The sequence below is a fragment of the Thunnus albacares genome, chromosome 8, assembly GCF_914725855.1.
Source record: "Thunnus albacares chromosome 8, fThuAlb1.1, whole genome shotgun sequence".
NCBI lineage: Eukaryota > Metazoa > Chordata > Actinopteri > Scombriformes > Scombridae > Thunnus > Thunnus albacares.
The window spans coordinates 21,445,483-21,465,630 of NC_058113.1; the positions used below are offsets into that span (position 1 = coordinate 21,445,483).

Sequence of the window (20,148 nt, forward strand, 5' to 3'; positions counted from 1 at the left end):
GCAGCTCTAGAATATTTTTTTTTTGGATTACAACATCAATGATCTTGTTCAACATTTCAGCAATTTCTCTATAACTCTATAACGTGCCTTTAACCCTGCCTGCACTGGATTAGTTCTACAGAAGCTCCGTATTCCCCACAACTGGTGCAGCACAGTGCAGGTGTTGAGACCAGTATAGCTCTACGTGTCATTAAACACACAGTTAACACCTGTTTCACTCACTAATGTCACACAAGACCACCCATGATCCTGTATTCAAATGTAAATAAGTGTGAAAATATTAAGTGTCTTATATGAGTTAACAAAGTTTTCAGTTTTGAAACTTTTGCATAGGTTTTAAATTATATATATATATATATGTACGTGTGTGTGTGTGTGTGTGTGTGTGTGTGTGTGTGTGTGTGTGTGTGTTTTACAATGTAAATTCTATATAATCCAATTAGCTCATAACAGAGAGGATCATAGTTCTGTCTGACTTCCTGTGTGTGTGTGTGTGTGTGTGTGTGTGTGTGAAAGAGACACCTGCAGTGCATACAACCTACCAAATGTCAGAGCTGAACTCATCGCTGCACTGATCACATCACATGTGAGTACTCTTAAACATGTTGTACAGAAATACTCCTTATTCCATTTGTCAGATGCTGATTTAAGAGATTTCTTCAGATCTATAGGTCAGGATATCGATATGTCTGACTCTGAGGGTACAAATCGTTTGTACAAATACTGACAAATCTCCTAGATGCTGCTTGAGATCCTCTCTCGTAGACAGAAGCGAAGGGGCACAGAGGGGTAAAGCTGTAATAGTCAAAACTGTCCGAGGCTACATTATTAAAACTCATTGTCTTGTTCTGCATATTGATTGATTTGTCTTGGCATTAGTCTGGTTTTCTATGTATTGGTTGTATTTTGGCTTGAAAACTGACTTAGTTGACCTCAAATAGTTACACGACTACACGTATACGTGTTCTAGTTGAAAGCCTTCTGATACTTAACTGTTAAACACACGGATGAACTGGATCAAGTTTAAGAATGTTGAATAATTGTCACTAGCAGTAAATAAGTTTGTAAATGCTTCAGTCTCGATCTAGACTTTGTTGTGACCCTCTGTAGGACATGTTTCAGACTCTACCAGTCTTTGTATTGTACTGCTCCTGATCACAGCTTGTAGGAGGATTTCAAAATCTCATAACAGAAAAGCCTAAAATAGAATTGTTCCTCATTTTTTGAAAATCTTATGCAATAACGGCAAAAACATTTAGCTGATTTTGCAATTGTTAGCACTGATGGGGTCCTAAGTTTCTGCTTATCTTACACAAGTGGAACACAAACTAATTGTGTTCTCAAGGGATAAATCTGAAAATTTAATTATGTATTAAACCCAGAACAGTATAGAGGTTCTTGTGTTGTTCCTGTTAGCGGCTGGTGTCAGCTGTTGCTACTGTGTGGCCTGCAGTGACCTTGTGACCGCCTAATATGAAATCTAACTGTTGAAGTACCAATAAAGTACTTTGTCGTTGAATACCAATAGTTTAGTAGTTTAGAAAAGAATATTCAAAATAACTCACTGTTGTTCAGAAGCACTTGAAAAATCATCGTTCTTAACAGGACAATATTCCCATTTGGGAGACTTACACTGTATAAAAAAATGCATCTATCTGAAGAGCAGTAATTACTCCTGTATTAAAAATGTTCACTTGATGGCTATTTGCTTCTGACTAAAAACTTAAAAACCGTAAAAAGAGATCATGATAGCTTCTTTTGTTTATATATTGTAGGACGCTGACAGTGTTCATAAAACTTTTTAGAGTGTCAAATAAATGAGACCTGCAGTATTTCACTGTGAAGGCCGACCGTTTACAGGTTCATGGCGTCGCTCATCACCTGAGTGTATCAACTATGGGCTGATTTAACAAATACATTTCAATGTGCATATTGCCTTAAGAAAAGCGGTATATAGTGTGTCGTACAGTGTACGCATATGTGCTTGTCACAATCCACATGCTTTATGTGGCATCCAGCGTTTATAAATGCCCCACATGCATCACATTTTGAACAGTGGGAGCTTAATGCAAGTGTTTTCATTAAGTGTAACCTACCGCTGAAGGAAATGTGAAGGAAATACTAAAGCTTTAAAACAAATGCGGAGCCCATGTTTGGTCGACACTTACTGTCTTACATGTCTGCTTGAAAGTGTCTGTTTGTTTTACCTCTGTGGATTAATAAATAAGTATTTTTCACAGCAGATATTTTGACTAGTCATAGTAGGAAAAGCACAGGGGTTACTAATCAGATTAACTAATTCAGCTGTCATTCATTTTATTATCTGCACCTGTGCTTTTACTACTGTGACATGTCAAAATGACTTCTGTAAAAAAAGGTCTGAAGGTCTAAATGTTTTACCAAACGCTGTTATGTCTCTCCGGTTCGTCAGGTAATCTGAAATTAAACAAACGGATGTTAAATGTCTGTATTACAAAAAGTATTTTTAAAAAAAACAACTGCACACACTGCTGCTAAGTAATATAAGTGTTATAACTCAGTACCAAAAGTATTATGGAGCTTGAGGTGAGCTAAAAAATTGTTATCTGAACAAATCAGGCTAACAGGCTTTACATCATCAACCTGTGACTCATGATTTTAGTATTTTACTTGGAGATCATAAACATAAGAAATGTTCAAATTCTATCAAATCAGACATTACACAGAGGATAAAAAAATGACTGATCCAACATGGTTGCATAAGTATATATTATAGTAGTAAGTAGGCCGCACAGTAACACGTCTCCCTGTATAATATAGTAAAAGCTACTGCACTTGCTGCCTTAATAGATTTAGTTCCTCACAGGACGGCCACAGGAGAGACCAACTAACCTCTCTGGTGTTAGTCCATGCCGTATTCACTCCACGTTCTTCCTTCAATGCTGATCGGTTTAGATGAAGTAACTTAAAAAGCCCTACATTAAGTGAAACTGTACTTTTTTTTGTGTGGTTCACGCTTTCATGTGAATCAAGTTATATTTGGATGCATACCTGTAAAGTATGATCTATAAGTGGGATGGTGACACATTTTTTGTTGTGTTGACTTGATATTCAAGCAGATTGGATTTGAAATAAAAGAAAGACTGTGAAGTTTAAAAGTTGGCACTGCGCTTTAATTCAGGGGTGTTCACCTGAGATAGGATCCTTGCACTGTCCCTGGATGATTTTAGTGGAAATGCATTTGACGAATTAAAATTTAAAAAATAAACTCAAACAATATTATCATCATAGATATTTGGTTGCAAATATTCTGCAGTTACCATGCGACCCACCGGCATCAGCAGAGACTTGGTATCTTACCTGGTGGTTCTCTGTCAGACTTGTACCGCAGCGACTTCTCGTCTTGCTTGTTTTGGGGGCTTTTTACCATTAGTCTGCTGAAAGGTTCAGCTGACTGACTTTGTCGGTCAGTAACATTTGCGTGTTTGATCATAGAAAACACCTTGTTTGCCTCATCTGTGTGCGTAGGATCATTTCACTCACGCATTTTCCTTAAAATTCAGGGGACTTTGTTCAAGAAAGGGCAAAGAATTCAAGATTGTTCACCCAATATAAATGCTGCTTGAAGTAAGCGCTTAAGATTCAAGATTCAAGATTCAAGAAACTTTACTGTCTGTCACATAGTAGCAGAAACCCCTCTTTGACACGGCTCAATCCAAGACAAAGGTAGAAAAATGTAAAAAAAACAAACAAAGTAGAAACAGTAAAAAAAACATCACAGTAAAATAAGTGATGAATGCTTACATCAATACTGTTGAAAGACAGTTCAGGTGTGAATGTATCTGTATGTGTGTAGTGTGGTTTGTTTAGGGCAGAAATGGCTGAGGGGATGAAGGACATTTTAAAGGTGTTCCTCTTTGCAAGTGGAAGCTTATAGCGATGGCCTGATGGCAGTAGCATGAAGGAGTGGTGGAGGGGTTGAGAGGGGTCCTGTGTAAAGATGGTGGCTTTCTTTGTTATTGACTGGGTGTAAACCTTAAACCTTAACGTTATTGTTCTTTTTCAGATCTAAAATGTGGGAGTAAACAACCAAAACAATCAAAAATATTTCACTCATGGACTGCATCATATGTAATAAAACAGTAAAAGTCATTCAGTGTTTTCAGTCGAAGTTTAATGGTGAGTAACAAGTCAACGATCACATTTAGAGGCTCCCTGTGTACTTTTTGTCTTTTCTGTAGGCGAACTTGTTTCCTTGACTCTGTTATGATAATATAACATCTATGTTGCACTGGGGGTGTTTTCATATGAGACATTAGGATTCCCTTTTCACGACTTTATAACAACCCTGCATTACTCAGTTCTCAATCTCGTTGTGTGTCTGACACAAATGATACTCGCAAATCATGCAAAGTGAAACTGAAATTTCTGCACAAGTGTGTGTCCCTCCCTCTTGTATTTCCACTTGGGTTGTCAGTGCAAAACATCGGGAGCCAAATTCAGGTCATTGAAGGTAGTTTTCAGTACCTGAGAAAATCTCGATTCACCTTGCATACAGTTGTAAGCGAGCATTCACATGAATTGAACAAAACCATATAAACACCTCCGAATAAATAGGAAATACTGGTAGAAAGTACGTCAGCGTTTATACTGTAGCGGTGCAGCAATCAGCGCGTTTATATGTGAGTTTTCAGAGCTCCGGTCATCTTAAGTCGTGCTGCATCTGCATGTGCAAAACTGAACAATTGTTATAAATTTTAAACAACTTTTTTTCCCTGTAATTCTTAAATTTAAAATGTTCACCTGTTAGGTGATTTCCCATTCTGTAAACTCCCCTCGTGTGCTGCTTCAGTTCCACGCAGGTTTCAGTTGTCAGTGCAGGTTCTGATCAGTGGAGTCAGTGTTTGAATAACTGGTACATTATGATTGATGACTGACCAGCCTCACATTGAAATGATGCATTTTCTAGGTCGTTGAAGTTGTCATCTCATCTGTAACGAGACGTCAGCTGAGTGATGATCCCCCCAGTCTTACGGCCTCGCTAATGTGTGTAAACTTTAATGTTAAAGTGCTATAAGAGAAGACGGGTTCTCAGTAGGTCGAGGGTAATGTGCAATATGTCAGCAAATGAAACATGATGGGCATTTTTCACAGCAGACATTTGTTCTTGTCATAGCAGGAAAAAGTACAGGTGTTACTAAAAACATTAACAATGGCTCTGCTCTATTTAAGGCTGGAGATATACTTGCTTTTTCACCACGCATTCACGTCAACAGAATTATTCGCAAGCTTGCATATTTACTTTATGTGTTACTGGAGGATTCCACTAATCTGACGCACCGGATGGTTTGTTACACAGACCCATCTGAGAAGTCGTCCATGGAAACTGTTTAGAAAAGGGCAGACACTTTCAAAAAATACTTGGCAGGCGATTGGATGAACCATCTGTCTATCATCATCTTACCTTGCAAGGCAGCTTGATTCGTGACACTGATTCGGACCAATCTATTCTGACAAGTATATTTGTCACAGTGCAGGCGGCAATGACACATCGTACAGATGCGGGTAATTGCGTACTTGGTCTATTAAATTATCTACAAAATTTTCCACCATTGTTGTCACTGCTGACGTGCCTACTGACCCCTGACCCTGTCACATCCCGATACTACTGTTAATGTGTGTATTGCATCTTGCGGATGCGTAGCATTAATTTCTGAGGATGTGCACAAACAACGCTCAAAATGGACGCAGGGTACGCAAGGCAGCCATCATGTGAACATGTAGTTAAAAGCAAGTATATCTTTGGCCTGAGTGTCCCAGTCAGCCATGACAGTGTGACAGTGAGCCAACATGCACAATACAAGGACCCTGAAACTGGAGCTGCTAAATGGAATTCAGCCATCATTCATTTTATTATTTACACCTGTGCTTTTCCTGCTGTGACATGTCAAAATGTCTCGCATGAAAAAAGGCCTATGGTTAAACTGTTACTATGAGATAGATGCCAGTGTACGTGTGTACCTGTGTGTATCCGAGACTGAGCGTTAAGCAAATAAGTAAATTCACTACAGCTGTACATGTTTGCAATATTGTTCCTGTGGTCTGTTTTTCCCATTTATTAGACACAGAGCTTCTTATGCAAGACAACATCTAGGTCTGCAAGGTCAGACACAAAAGATTTTTCTAATCAAATCTAATGGAAAATTAATTAATGGAATATTGCAGCTACTAATTTGAAGCAGTAAAGCAGTTTTTCCCCAATTAAAATTGTGAATACTTAAGCTAACCTTCCAGAGCGTAGCAACACAGATCCAGTGACTTTCAGCAGTTTCAGACTGTTACCCTGTTTTTTTCTAAACGTTTTACTTAAAGTGAAGAAGAAATAAGGAAATATTTTGTATGTCCAAATGCATTTAATGTCAAAATAAAGAGTACTGAGAGTGCTACTGTGATGGAAAAGTAAAGAAACATTTATAGACACTGCAACATGGAAATACTTTACTGTTTACTGTACTACTGGGGATTTCTGTAGAATTGGGGATTTCAAGGAATGTATTTTATTGTTAGATAGTCTATAGCTGAGAACAGTTTTTCTTTCATTTTGGTGAGGACAAATGATTTGGTGATTCTGAATTATTCACAGAAATGTATAAACATCATCTACACAAACAGTACATGTATGTAGGCGCTGTGGAACTGTACAGCAGTTTTTCCATGGTAAACCAACGTCATCGTTGAACTCGGTAACTTTAATTTAATCACAGCTTTTACAATAACAGCTTGCTCAACCGTGATGCAGTTTTCCTACAATTAAATAATGCTTGCTTTGTAAAAAAAAAACAGATTGCATTTCTCAGAAACACTGCACAGAGTTGGCTTTAAAGTACAACCTATTGTAGCAGCATGATTCAGTGTCTGTATGATGGTCTCTCCTGTGTTTGAATCTACACTCACTGTAGTATTTTGTTGAAATGGTAATGCAAACAAAAAGAAATAATTAAACCATCAATGCATTCGGGTGACAGAGGTAAAGTGATGAGTGGGAGAGACAGCAAAGAAAGCAAACGTTTCTGTCTTAAGCTACTGTTTCACAACTCTGAGGTTTCAAAGAAACTTGAATGAAGTTCCCGCTGTGAGGAAACAGACAAAATGTTTTCAGTCATTGAGCAGAATGTCACTTGTTTCTAATTCTCAACCTCTTTTCCACTGACATTTTGTTTATTTCTCAAACACGAGAGCAGTCACAAATACCAGAACTTACAGTACAAACTTGATACATTTCCGTCATTGCTGGGCCTCAAACATCCTCTAGTGTTTTGGCTACCTGCCTCGCTTAAATCACACACCATAACTATAACTTGAAATGGCTTCCAGAAATAAAAAAAAGACATGTCAGGGTCAGAAAATTGAGATGCATGCTGAGGGAAACCCTATGTAGGAGAGTATGGAGGATGGGGAAGCAAGAGATATACATAATAAAAGTGAATCACTCTTCATTCTTCGATGTGGCCCACACTTTTTGCCTTTTTCTCTTTCAGTACTGACACAATGTGGTACACACGCCCTTGTTAGGTGTGTGACTAATGAGGGAGTCCTCACTTTCAGGTGTTTTCCACCAGAATCACAGCCCACAAACAGACTTGTGTCCCCTGAGAAAGAAAACAAAGTCAAATTGGACTCGTACTTTGCGCCAGATATTATATCCACACATTCTTTACTTATTTACACAAGGCTTAGAAGTAAATGTTTCTGTGTGTTAGATTCAAGTAGCTATTACATGAAGATTTTGTTCTAAGGAGCAAACAAAAAGCTTGTTTCATTTCAAGCTCAGAGGGAACAGAAGCAGGTGTGAGCCCTTCATGATGGCAGTACAGAGGAAGGCAGAGAGCAAGAGAAACCTCAGAGAGACACATGAGACGTGTGCGAGATGTTTGTTTTGTCCTTGTTGTGGTTCATGTCTCTAAACCACCTCAGCAGCGTGTTTCTACAGTTCTAGTCCCCAACTGATCCCTGTAGCTGTTATTAGTTAACACTGGTTATGCTGTCATTAGACAGATTATCTCATCACAGCATGTTTGGATGCTTAAAAACGAATGTTTCAGTGCAAAAGTGTGTTCTCACATCGATCTCAAACTTTCACACCCTCATCTGTGTTTTAAATACTTTCTACTGCTGACCCACTGAAGTGTGCTAACTTTTTTCTAAGTATCAGCCGTAAATTAACAGATTTTTTTGTGGTTGACACATTTTACGTAAAAGAAACAAAGAAATTCAACTCGTGCTGACTGTGGCTGCCTTTCACTAATTTACATTCCCTCAGCTTCTCACAAACTGTCAGTCGTGTGATTCCTTCTATACATTTTTATCAGAGCTTTTACCGTGTTATTATCCAACAGTCTCATTAATAACTCTTCAGCAAAGTTGTGCAAGGATATTGTTTCAGTAACAATGCCTGCGGTTGTGTATACGCCTGAAACTAACGATTATTTTCATTATCAGTCAATCTGTCGAGTATTTTTTCAATTAATGCATTAGTTGTTTGGTTCTTTAAAATGTCAGAAAATGGTGAAAAATGTCGATCACTGTTTCTAAAAGCCCAAGATGACGTCCTCAAATGTCTTGTTTTGTCCCGACCAAAAGTCCACAACCCAAAGATATTCAGTTTATTGTCATTGAAGTCTAAAGAAACCAGAAAAGATTCACATTTCAGAAGCTGGAATCAGAGAATTTGGACGTTTTTTTGTTTTGTTTTTTCTTAAAAAAATGACTCAAGATGATTAATCAATTATCAAAATAGTTGGTGATTAATTTAATAGTTTGCAACTAATCAACTAATTGTTGCATCTCTAGTTGTTTATGACTTCAATAAGGACTACATCAAGCTTTTAGAGACAAACAGATGAGATCCACAGATGTTCTATTTTCTGATGTATTGAGTGCAGGCAAGACTCTACAGCAGGTTAAGAGCGGAGATAAGCACAAGCAGACGTGTGGCTCCCGCACAGGTGTACATTAACCCAAAAAGTAATGAAAGAATGATTATGTTACTACTTGCAGAGTGTAATCTGAATTGTGAACAGGATGATTTTCTCAGTATCACCAGAACATTCACTGAAATAAGAGATGAAACACAGATTGAACAAGATGCAGACAGGTATTCTTTTGTAAATTGGACTGGACTGCGTAGCGCTGCAAAAGCTAAACTTTGTTATATAAAACATAAAATACAAAGAATCCACCAAAAGCAGCGTCACTAGAGGCAGTAAATGCAAGATTATATGTAGCTTAGTATCTTTATTTAGGGACAAACGTTGATATTTCAGATATTAAACCTGCACTTTCCATTTACAGGTTTTTGTAAGTTAAATCTCTGTGCTGCCCTCATTTGCTTGGTAATTCCTATCAGGGTGTATATTTGTATCTTAATCAATACTGATTCATTATTATTCAGAACACAAAACAAGAGTTTGATTGCACAGCATTGCTCAGTGAAAGCTGTTAATCTATTCAACCTGCGCAGACAGTTTGGAGGGTCTCCATGTGGACCGTACCCACAGACCTGCAAACCTTTAATTTTAATTCTAGTCAAACTACTCTTGTGTCTAAAGATTCAAACATGGTAAGCTGAATTACAATGAAAATTAGTCTGTAATTAATTTCTCATTATGTGCGCACAAAAAAATGTCTTGAATTTGAACGTATCACTCGATACAAGTGTGATATACCGTATAGCTTCAGTAGAGCGCTGGAACAAGCAGACACAGATTATATATGACTTGTTATTAAACTACATGGGAAATGTATGTTTCTTTTGTTGATTTTCAGTATTTTTACATTCACAAGAGCAATTAAACTCAACTATTACATATTACATAAAAGCGTTCTGTTTGTCTGACGAGCTACAAAGTGCCCCCCGCAGACTTCATACAACTTTAATATCTTTGATTTATCCTGTTGTGAAAAACTACAAATTGATGTGTGTCGCCTCCAGTGTTTCACACAGCAGCGTTTGCCTGCATCCCAGAAGACATCTAAAGACTTCATCGTTGTTAACACGAATGAACAAAGACAGTTTTCGTGAAAGAAATTTCAGTTAGTAGGTCAATGTGTAAAAATGTAGACAGAGACTCGGCTTGTGAGAGGGAGATCTTATTGAGGAGTGTATGAAAAGTGCTGTCAACGGATGCATCTTCGGGATTTGATGTCAACTGATAATAATTTCATCATATGTATATTAAATCCACCTTCTGTCCTAATCCTATCTCTCTATAATCATCCCAGTGGCACAGTGTCAACCCAAAAAAGCACTTTTCTTTTTCTAGGTGTTTCTTTTTAGGAAATGTTACATTTTTAATTTACATTTACCCGACTGCTTTTGCCAAGATTGGTCCGGCAGTTCATGGCTTGAATTCTGAACACTAATTATGTGGCTGAATCGGTACAATTATATGACCAGGGAAAAAATCAACTGAGCAATTATAATAAACTAGGCCGTAAGCCGCTCATGTGCTAAAGATAGACATTGAGTCCAGTGAGACCCTTCTCAAATTTTTTGACTTGACATGTTATGAGGAAGCAATTCAAATAACAGTTTTAGCCAATTAGGATTGGTTGTTTATTTGTGTATCTATTGGGCAAATTAAAAAGTAAAAAAGCACATAAATGCTTTATAATTTACTGATTAAAATATGGCATTACGCTGTCTAAATGATGCGTTTTTGTTTGATCCAATATTATATTGCAGTGTTAACTTTTTTGTCCAAAACAACATATTATGCGATTGAGCTCAAACAGTTTTAAGATTAGTTAAGAAACATTAAGGTTGAGATCTTGCCCACAGCGACCAATCAAAGGTCATTATTCTGATGTTTAGTTTGATCGACTGTGTGCTTTTTTTTCCCCAGACCAATCAGTGGTGAGGGAGGTGCGACAGCACTTAAAAAGAGGGTTCGTTTGATAAATAGTCAACATTTCCTCCTGACTCCAGATCACTGCTGAACACAGAGCAGTCGTCAACCGTTGTAAGTATACCGTTTCTTAATTTTAGCTTGATATGCATATATTTTTAAAATATAGAAACATATATATGTTGCTGTATACAACAAATATCAGTATTTCTCATTCCTGATTTAGAATCATAAAATTGTTAGACTGCAGCAGGCCGAATGGGGTCAAAATGTCATTGTGAGTTTTAATAATTTATCTAATTACAGCATCAAGACAAGATCTATTTAAAAAGTACAAATATCAAAAGCACAATACTGATGTTCTGAATAAAACTGAAATAATAAAATGTTAAACAGTAAATATGAAAACATATATTAATACTTAAAAATGGATTTTTGTAAAATTATCATTACATTTAAATCATTTAAAAATTTTAACATTGTATATTGTATTTCTTCTTTCTCACATCACGCTTTGTTAAAATTTATAAGCAGTTAAGTATTGGACAGCTGACCGCTGCAAAATGGACGACCGCTATACACACAATTTACAAAGTATAAATGTAAAATTCATTAATTTTCTCATAACCAAAGATAATCTTGTATAAGCGCTTTAAGTGCATTTATTTTAATATAAATATAAATACAGTATAAATAAAAAATCTGAGCAAAAGTATTCACAAAATGCTGAAATACTGTTAACGTTAATTTGTGTACCAATGATTTTTGTAAGCGGTCCAAGAATTTAGTTTCCTGCTCAAACTGTGTTAGACATATAACTGTATATAAGTTATTACGTCTAGGTGTAGCCCAAAGCATGATTTAAAATAGTGAAAACTACTGTAATACTATAATCCTGCTTGTCCTGTGTTGTCTTTTTCTGCTCACTCTCCTCCCTTCATCACGTCTCTACGGTGTTTGACCCTCTTCCTCTCCTCCCCCTCCATCTCTGCTTGCTGTTGAACCTCCATCCTGACTGCAGATACGATTGTCTTGGGTTTCTGGGTTATAGCGCCACAGGTGCAATGACTTTGAAGTCTGTTTATCATCGATTCCTCTTTGTCTCTGGTCTTCCTTTTTCTGTTTTTTCGTGCAAACTCTGATCTGACTTATTATTAACAATACAACATGATTTATCTTCTATCAGATCTCATCTGACAGGTTGAAATGTAAAACATACTCATGTGTTGGCAACATACATAAACCGCACACAACAGATCACTTCAGATTTGAATGTTTAATTCCGCTTTCCTCGCGTTAACTGACTCCCTGTCTGATCTGTCGGTGAGAGCAATGAGTTATGTAGCAAATACGTTTTGCTCTTCAATAGTCTTGTACTTGTCAAACTTTGACATACTTACATTTTTGCCCCATTTCTGCCCCTCTGAAGAAGACAGTAAACAATTTAAGACCATGAGCAGAATTTTGTCAGTGTGTTGTGATAAATGTTGGTATAAGTACAATAAAAAGGACTTTGTGACCTTAATAAATCTGAAATATTTATCCTGATACTTTCATTTAAAGGGCTGTAACATATTTCACAGGACTGATTTTGCTTCTAATGGTGAGACAGAGAGACTTAATTACAACTTTAACATTATTAAAAGTACTTTTGGGACTTTTTCTGATGATAAAGTAGGACAGGAAGTGAGTGGAGAGATAGGGGGAATGACATGTAACAAAGGGACATCACATAATATAACAGTAATATTTTCTTACTGCAAAAATATTTATCAAAACGTAGCACAAACCTTTATAGATGCATGTTGTTGCAAAGCGTAGTCGTAATAGGTTGACGGGAGAAAAATACAACAAAGTTAATTAATTGATCCAAACATATTGCAAATATAACTTATGTCGGACTCAAACATATTATTTTCCGTTTTTTATCAGTGTATATTTTGCCTTGTCAGTTCATGTAATTTTAGTTAGGACTCATTGTGTCTCTTCACTTCTTTACATAATGCCTTTAATCTTATTAAATATTGATAAGAAATATTTTACATCAAAGTAAAATAAAACTGTATTTCTTGACGTTTAGGTGAAAGTCTTGACAAATAATTATTTGATTGTAATATCTTGCGTTTGGCTTTGGCCTTGATCGCAACTCAAACTTAGTTCAAGTGAAATAATGTTGATGGTTAAAACAGTGTGTAAGTACAATTTTGCCTGTGTGGCTGCATCAACAATTACTCAAATTTGAGATATTTTAATTCGATTTTGATCTTAGGGGAAAATACTCAAGGTTAAATTCAAGAATAGTTCAGATCCATAACTTCTAACTTCTCTTTTAAAGGGTCAAATTAAATATAAAAGCAACACTTCAAGTATTTGAAAATACTTTTTGTGCACAATCATGACAAACTGTATACAGCATAGAGAGAAAAAGGGGGAGGAAGAGAAAGAGAGATAAGGGAGTGAGACAGGGAGAGAGAGAAGAGAGAAACATCTACCTTAAACCACAGTCTAGGTGTGCTGCTGGTGCTGTGGTCTTCTTTTTTTCTCCTTTTAAGCGTGGAGAGATCCGTCTTTCGTGGAACAGGGGAGGAAGAGAGGGGGTGTGAGAGGCAGAAGAAGGGAGGACTGGGATAAGAATCTGCACCTTAACTAAATCAAGGCCTACCACAACCCAGTAGTGCGCTCTGTGTCTCTCCCCTCTAACGTTTGTCTTGTTTCTTCTCATCCAAAGCCCACCACAGGCCGCCTACTCTCACCTCTCTGAACTCTTCGTCTTTTATCTCCTCAAATCTCTCCAAATCTGAGACCACCGCAAACCCCTCTTTGCTTCCTGCTGAATGAATATCACTTTGCAGCAGAATTTACAAAAACGAAATAATGAAGAAGTACTTTTTCTGTGCGTTACACCCAGTTACCAGTTTGTTAGTTACACCTGTAAATCTGTTGCAATCCGGTTCAACAGCCTGCAATAAACCATTTCTTCGTGAATCTTTAATGTTCAGTTTTTATGGACTTAGTGCCAGAGAGATTCACCTGATTGCATCACCGTACACTGACAGGTGATTGTCCCCCTTATTTTTGTAAAGGAGATGGACCAAATATTAGAAACAATATAATATTATGTAGTCTAGTACAATATCACCATTTATTACACTCTCAAATAAATAAATAAACACATCATTTAAAAAACACCTCTCTGCCACTGTCACCAGAAAACAAAACCCTATAAGCTTCACAAAGGTAAAATTCATTACAGGGTATTTGAAATGGATTGCAATAGGTCTACAGTACCTAAAAAACTGGCAAATTAGAACTGTATCAGTCAGATCTCTCCTTAAGAGAAACAATTTTGATCCATCTATTTCCAATAGATAGATTGGAAACATAGGCCTGTTTCCAATCTATCCCTCATTAGCAAAATCATAGAGAAAGCAGTATATAAACAGTTAAATATCTTCCTCAGACAAAATATCAATCACATTTGACACAATCAATCACAATCTCATGCTCCCACTTGGTCAAATTATATAACATAGTGTGAAATTCATAGCCATCCCCTTGTCCGACGACTCCAACATATTTAACGGACTGCTTAAATAGTAGAACTGCTTGGATGACTATTTGAAATGAAATAAGGCAAAACAGAAATTATACCTACTGGGGCTGAATCACTAAGACTGCATTTTTCCACCATAGAAATGCAGTCAGATCATACTGTTCCGATGGAAAGAAATTGATTCATGCTTTGGTTTTCTCTCATCTTGACGATTGTGCTGCTTTTTTAAACTGGAATACCCCAGAAATCAGTAAACAGATCTCAGCTTGTACAAATGCAGCCGCAGGAGTCTTAACCAAAGAGAAATCTTTACACCAGCTCCTTATCTTCTTTTTTTACTAGTTTTATGACTTTTTAAATATAATTTTATGTATAGACCTTTACATCTCTGCATCTTATATATGAAAGGTACTATAGAAATAAGGTTTATCATTTATCAATATGTGACCTGTTTTTTTAAATATATTTTTCAGACCTGTGACCAAAATGAAGAACTTAATTCAGTCCATCTTCATTCTCATTGCTGTGGTCATGTCAACAACAGGTAGGATGCTGTTATTGCATATAATTAAGGTATTTCCACTCAGGGCACCGATACATAACATCCTTGTCTTTCTCTTTTAGTGGCTCAGGAGGTGATTTATGCTCAAGTGAATGGCACGGTCAGACTTCCGAAGCCGAAAAATATTGAGGACGGCCATTATGTTTACTGGAACTTTCGTGAAAAAAATGGCCCTCGACTTGCCTGGTACAATCGCTTTCGTGGATATGTCATCCAAGAAGGTGAGCAGTGCATCGAGCTACTGACAGATATTGTTTTTACCATCAATAGATGAAACATGTCTATAAATTGCAAATGAAGCACTCTTGACAATGACGGTCATTCTTGCTTTTGCAGATTTGCCGGATGAATGGAAGAACAAGTTGACTTTTGAAGCCGACTCGCTGGTAATCCGTAACATCCAACAAGAGAACTTTGGAACTGTCGTCCGTGAAGTGAAGGGAAAAGTCATTGACACCATCACATATAAAATACTTAAAATCAATGGTAAGAATAAAAGTAAATAGACATTCTCGGTTCAATCATTCACTCTCATACATTTTCATTTCAAAGGGTTATTATACATTTTACTAAATCACTTTACGTAATTGTCAACATAATCTATGGGCAGATATAGTTTGCTTCCTTTTATGCAGTGTCCTGTGCAAAGTAAGTGTAATTTTAACCTGAAAGCTGTGAGTTTAACTCCACACCTTTTTGGCAAATGGACAAACTCATAAAACATCCAGCTAACAAACTGTTTTTTTCTACTTACTAAAAAATTTGAAGTTTTGTAAGACTTCAAAATTTAATGTTTCTTTTCAACGTTAAGAAAAAAATCTAAACTGTATTAATTATAATTTCCATTCTGTTTTCTTTACCCTGCTCAATTTCCGTGCTAGTGACCTTGAACCCACCCCCTCTACTGTCTGGAGAAAGTCTGACACTAACCTGCGACACAGAGGCTACTCAGGGTCAGAATCCCCAGATACACTGGCTTAACCCCGAGAACACAAAAGCAGGCAATGGAGGAACAGTCACAGAGAGTGCCAAAAATCAACACAATGGCCAGTGGACCTGTGTCGTGACCATTAATAAAAAGAAAAGCGAGGCTAAAGTTTCAGTTACGGTTATCGGTGAGTTACTGAGCATGACGAGCATGTACAACCATGTCTTACATCTCATCCTGAACGTAACTTAACCATTATTTCTGTTTTCCACCTTACTTAGACCTCTCCCCAGCTCCATATTCTCAGTATACCTCTGAATCCTCGTCTGTCACCATCCCCTGTTCCCGTCCTCCTAACATCTCATGGCAAAAATTCATAACCAAGGGCCTCAAAAGAGTTCAGTGGCGCTTCTTTCCTAAACCATCCTCGAGTCCTGAAGGTCCACAAACCCTCATGGACCTCGGTGTTGAGGAGCTGATGAACTGGACGGGACCAACATACAGAAAACTGACTGCACCAAACCTCAATAATGGAGATCTGTCTTTGATCAACACTCAAACAACAGAAGAACACGGAGGAAAGTACGAGTGCTGTCTTACATTCAAAAATGGTCGTAATCTGACAAGGACTATACGAGTAGAGGTGCTTAAAAGTAAGTCAAAAAAATTGCTTTGCACAAAATCAGCTCACATCTGTCGTATGAAATTTTGTATGTTTTGTCTTAAGTTATCGCAGTGTCTTCATTTATCTTTTTGATGTCTGGTTTCTTCCCTTGTACAATTGTTCTCATCTCTCTGTTTATTTGAAAGTGTCTTTGGTGTGATGTTTCTAATTCAGGCTAATACACCTGTTTAGCTCCACTTGTTTTAATTATAAAATAAACAAGCTTTCTTTTTTGCTCTGCAAGAGGAGTGTGCTAACACAATGAATTTAATTGGACTCTGTGTTATCAGTATTTGTAATGTAAAACTAAGATTTGTCATTGTTATCTGAACTGAAAAGAAACAAGTCCAACAGCTGTGGTGGATTTCTTCCAGGCAAGGATGTATTTATCAAATCTGGGCCTCTTTAAAGATCCCCAAGTTTACTAGTATCACGCTCGGGTCCCCTGGAATCACCACCAACATTAAATGAGTCATTTTGTCAAAAGACAGTTGAGTTCTTGAATAGAGGGGCTGTGAGTTAATTTAGTTTTTAGTTTGGTGGAAGCTACTTAGTGTTAATGTTTAGTTGGATGTAAAAATTAAAAAATCATTTGACATTGTTGTCCAGCTGCGGGTGCTGATGTGTTGAGGTTATACTGACATTTTGATTTTCTTTTGCTCAAACTGTGGCAGCAGAAAACCAGAGGTTCAGTCAAATTCACATAGTAAATGTAGAGGAAGAGAAAGATTTTCTTAGTTTACCACCAAACCACCAAATTTCATCAGCCTGTCAAAAAAAAAAGGCAACTTTTTTTTTTTTAACTCTCTTTCTTCTGTTCTCTCTCCAGTCAACTCTTCAGGAACATTCATTTCTGGCCAGCAGGTCAACCTGAACTGCAGCACTGGCTATGCGCTGCCCCCCGACGTGCGACTGCAATGGATCCCACCACCGTCATCATCCCAGCAGAAATCTAACCATTCCTCATACATCATCCCAAAAGTGAGCACAGGAGATAGCGGAAAGTGGAAGTGTGAGCTGTGGCGGAGCACAACACGGCTGACGTCAACTACGATAATACTGAAGATCGGTGAGTGCAGGAAGTGAGATGAGAGCAGGAAATATGACATGGGCATGACCTTGTGGCCACAATCTTTTACAGCAGAAACTTGGTTTTACATGATGCACACTGTATACTGTTTGATTTAGCTGTCTGTCTCTGTTTTATACAGAATCCAACTTGAGCGGTTGGATGCTGGTGACCATATGTGGCGCCGCAGTCATCGTAATCCTCACCTGCATCCTTGTTCTCATCCTCCACCGACGCAGACAAGTATGTTTAAATTGTTTCTGTGTTTTTTTGTTAAATCACTGGATTATTAGTATGACATTAAGATTGCTATCTCTCTCTCTCTATCTCTTTCTGATTCTCTCTCTCTCTCTTTAGCGGAAGATGAGACACCTCAGGCATCGAGTCTGCCGATGCAAAAAGTACGTATCAACCATTTCCTGGACTGATGAAATGGCTCCAAAAACACATTCACAACCCTCAGGGCTGAAATCTGAATAATACTTCCAGCCATAAAGTGTTTTATGCAGATAAAAACAATAATATAAACATCTGCATTTAGGATTTATTTCCACTCCTCTGCTTTTTTGTAGCTCTGTGTTTCTTTCCACAACTCAAACATAAACTTATGACTTTTCTGTTTCAGCCCCAAGCCAAAAGGATTCCAAAGATCATAATGTCTCCCAGAGCCCAGAAGACATTTTTAAGAGGACATCGCAACCAACTGAATTACTGTCTGGATATGATAGATTATTTAATGTCCTGTCATATCTATTAAAATGTGAACAAACTGACAGTTTAAAACAAAGTTCAGTCATTGTTGAAATGTCAGATGAGACTTACTTTTGCAGAAATGTATTTTAAAGTTGTACATATCAGCCAGATTAGGATTCTTTTCAACATTCTTCAATAATTCTTATATTTTCATTGTTCCATTTAATTAGCATTTTAACATGTTTATAATTATTACTCTACTTGATTTAATTCACTTTGTTTTAGGTTAACCTTTTCGTAGATTAACTGTCATGTCATGTAATGTATATATTTCTATGGTATTGCACTGATAGGTTTGATTACTTGCTTCTATAAATATTCACACATATATTATCTGTATAGACATGATTATACTTTATTATTTACAATGAAAACAGGATCTGAAAAGAGGAAAAACATTCACCACTGTCATAAATGTGCCATGAAGTAATTCAATAAAGTTTTTTTGGGGTGGTGGGGTGGTGGAGGGGTCATTTTATGCCTTTATTATAGGGACACTGGTGGGGTTCAGTGAAGCTGTTTGTCATCCATCTGACAGATTTAAGGATACTCAGAGTAACAGGGAACATTGTATCAGCTCTGAGTTTAGCTGTTTTTTAAATCTAACTTAATTCAGACAGTTAGATTAAAACATTTTAGCATTTAATTTACAAGCACAACTTTTATTACTATCAATACCAGGTTCAAATTTTTACAATATAAGTGGTTAATGAGATATATATATATTACTCCATGTGAGCTATACAATGGACGCTATATCACTGTTCATGGGAATGTCCTGTTATCCAAGATTTTTGGAAGAAAGCGATACTTAATGTTTCTCATATTGTTAATTGTGATCTCCCTTTGTGCCTCAGGTTATATTTACTTGGTATATTTCCTACTGTATGTAACTTAAGTTGTGAGAAGAACAAGATGGTATATTTTTGTTATCTGCACACTAAGTATATAATTGCTGTGCTCAGGAAAAATCCACTCAAGCATCTCTGTCAAGCTTGCTATCCATGGAAAAATTAACATTTGCATTAAAGTGAAAATCTGATGACTTTGACAAGATGTGGGGACAATTTACGGAATTAAGCGAGTATGGATTAACTGGAAACCGTCAACAGTTTTCTTTCCTCTTTTTTGTGGTTGCTTGTTTTTTCTCTTTTTTGATTATGTTCGGTATGTTTGACGTGTATTCAAAACAGACTAAATATGGTTACACATCAATGTTTATGCACACAAACTGTATCTTATAGGCCTGTTGAATATGCACTGAACAGCAAAGATTGCAGGGGTAATAAATGATGCAAAGCACGCCACAAATATATAGTATGCTACTGATGTATTGTCATGAAATGGCTTCATCGGACTTAGAGCACAGGGGAAAAATTACTTCTTCCTGGATGAGATTTTACTTGTAGATACAATCCTTACCGAATAAAGTTCAATCATATCTACAACAATACCTTTTCTATGTATTTATTTTTTCAGAAAATTAACTTACATATTGACATTTGCAGTCAATTGGGAACTAAATATTTGTAATTATAAGTAAATAATTATTTTATTCAGGAATAGGCCATATTTATGGACTCATTTCCATATTTTTGGGTGTATTACCAAGCAGCAAGAACATTGTCAGTGAACACTCACTGTTATAAATGGTCTGCATGTGTAAACAGCAACAATGGACATTTCTGTTTATCACTGCATCTGCTCAACAAGGTCAAATCCGACACATGGAA

The 20,148-nt window shown here is 36.9% G+C and overlaps 1 protein-coding gene across 1 annotated transcript; it reads left to right on the forward strand.

Moving 5' to 3' along the window:
- Positions 1 to 511: 511 nt before the first annotated feature.
- On the forward strand, positions 512 to 19,866 carry cd4-1 (CD4-1 molecule). Its single transcript, XM_044360159.1, has 11 exons — positions 512 to 586; positions 10,884 to 11,000; positions 14,913 to 14,983; positions 15,064 to 15,222; positions 15,338 to 15,487; positions 15,883 to 16,116; positions 16,211 to 16,582; positions 17,423 to 17,662; positions 17,805 to 17,905; positions 18,020 to 18,063; positions 18,288 to 19,866. Exons 3-11 carry the CDS (start codon positions 14,926 to 14,928, stop codon positions 18,316 to 18,318), a joined length of 1,389 nt encoding a protein of 462 aa, XP_044216094.1. The 5' UTR covers positions 512 to 586; positions 10,884 to 11,000; positions 14,913 to 14,925; the 3' UTR covers positions 18,319 to 19,866.
- The last annotated feature ends 282 nt before the right edge of the window (positions 19,867 to 20,148 follow it).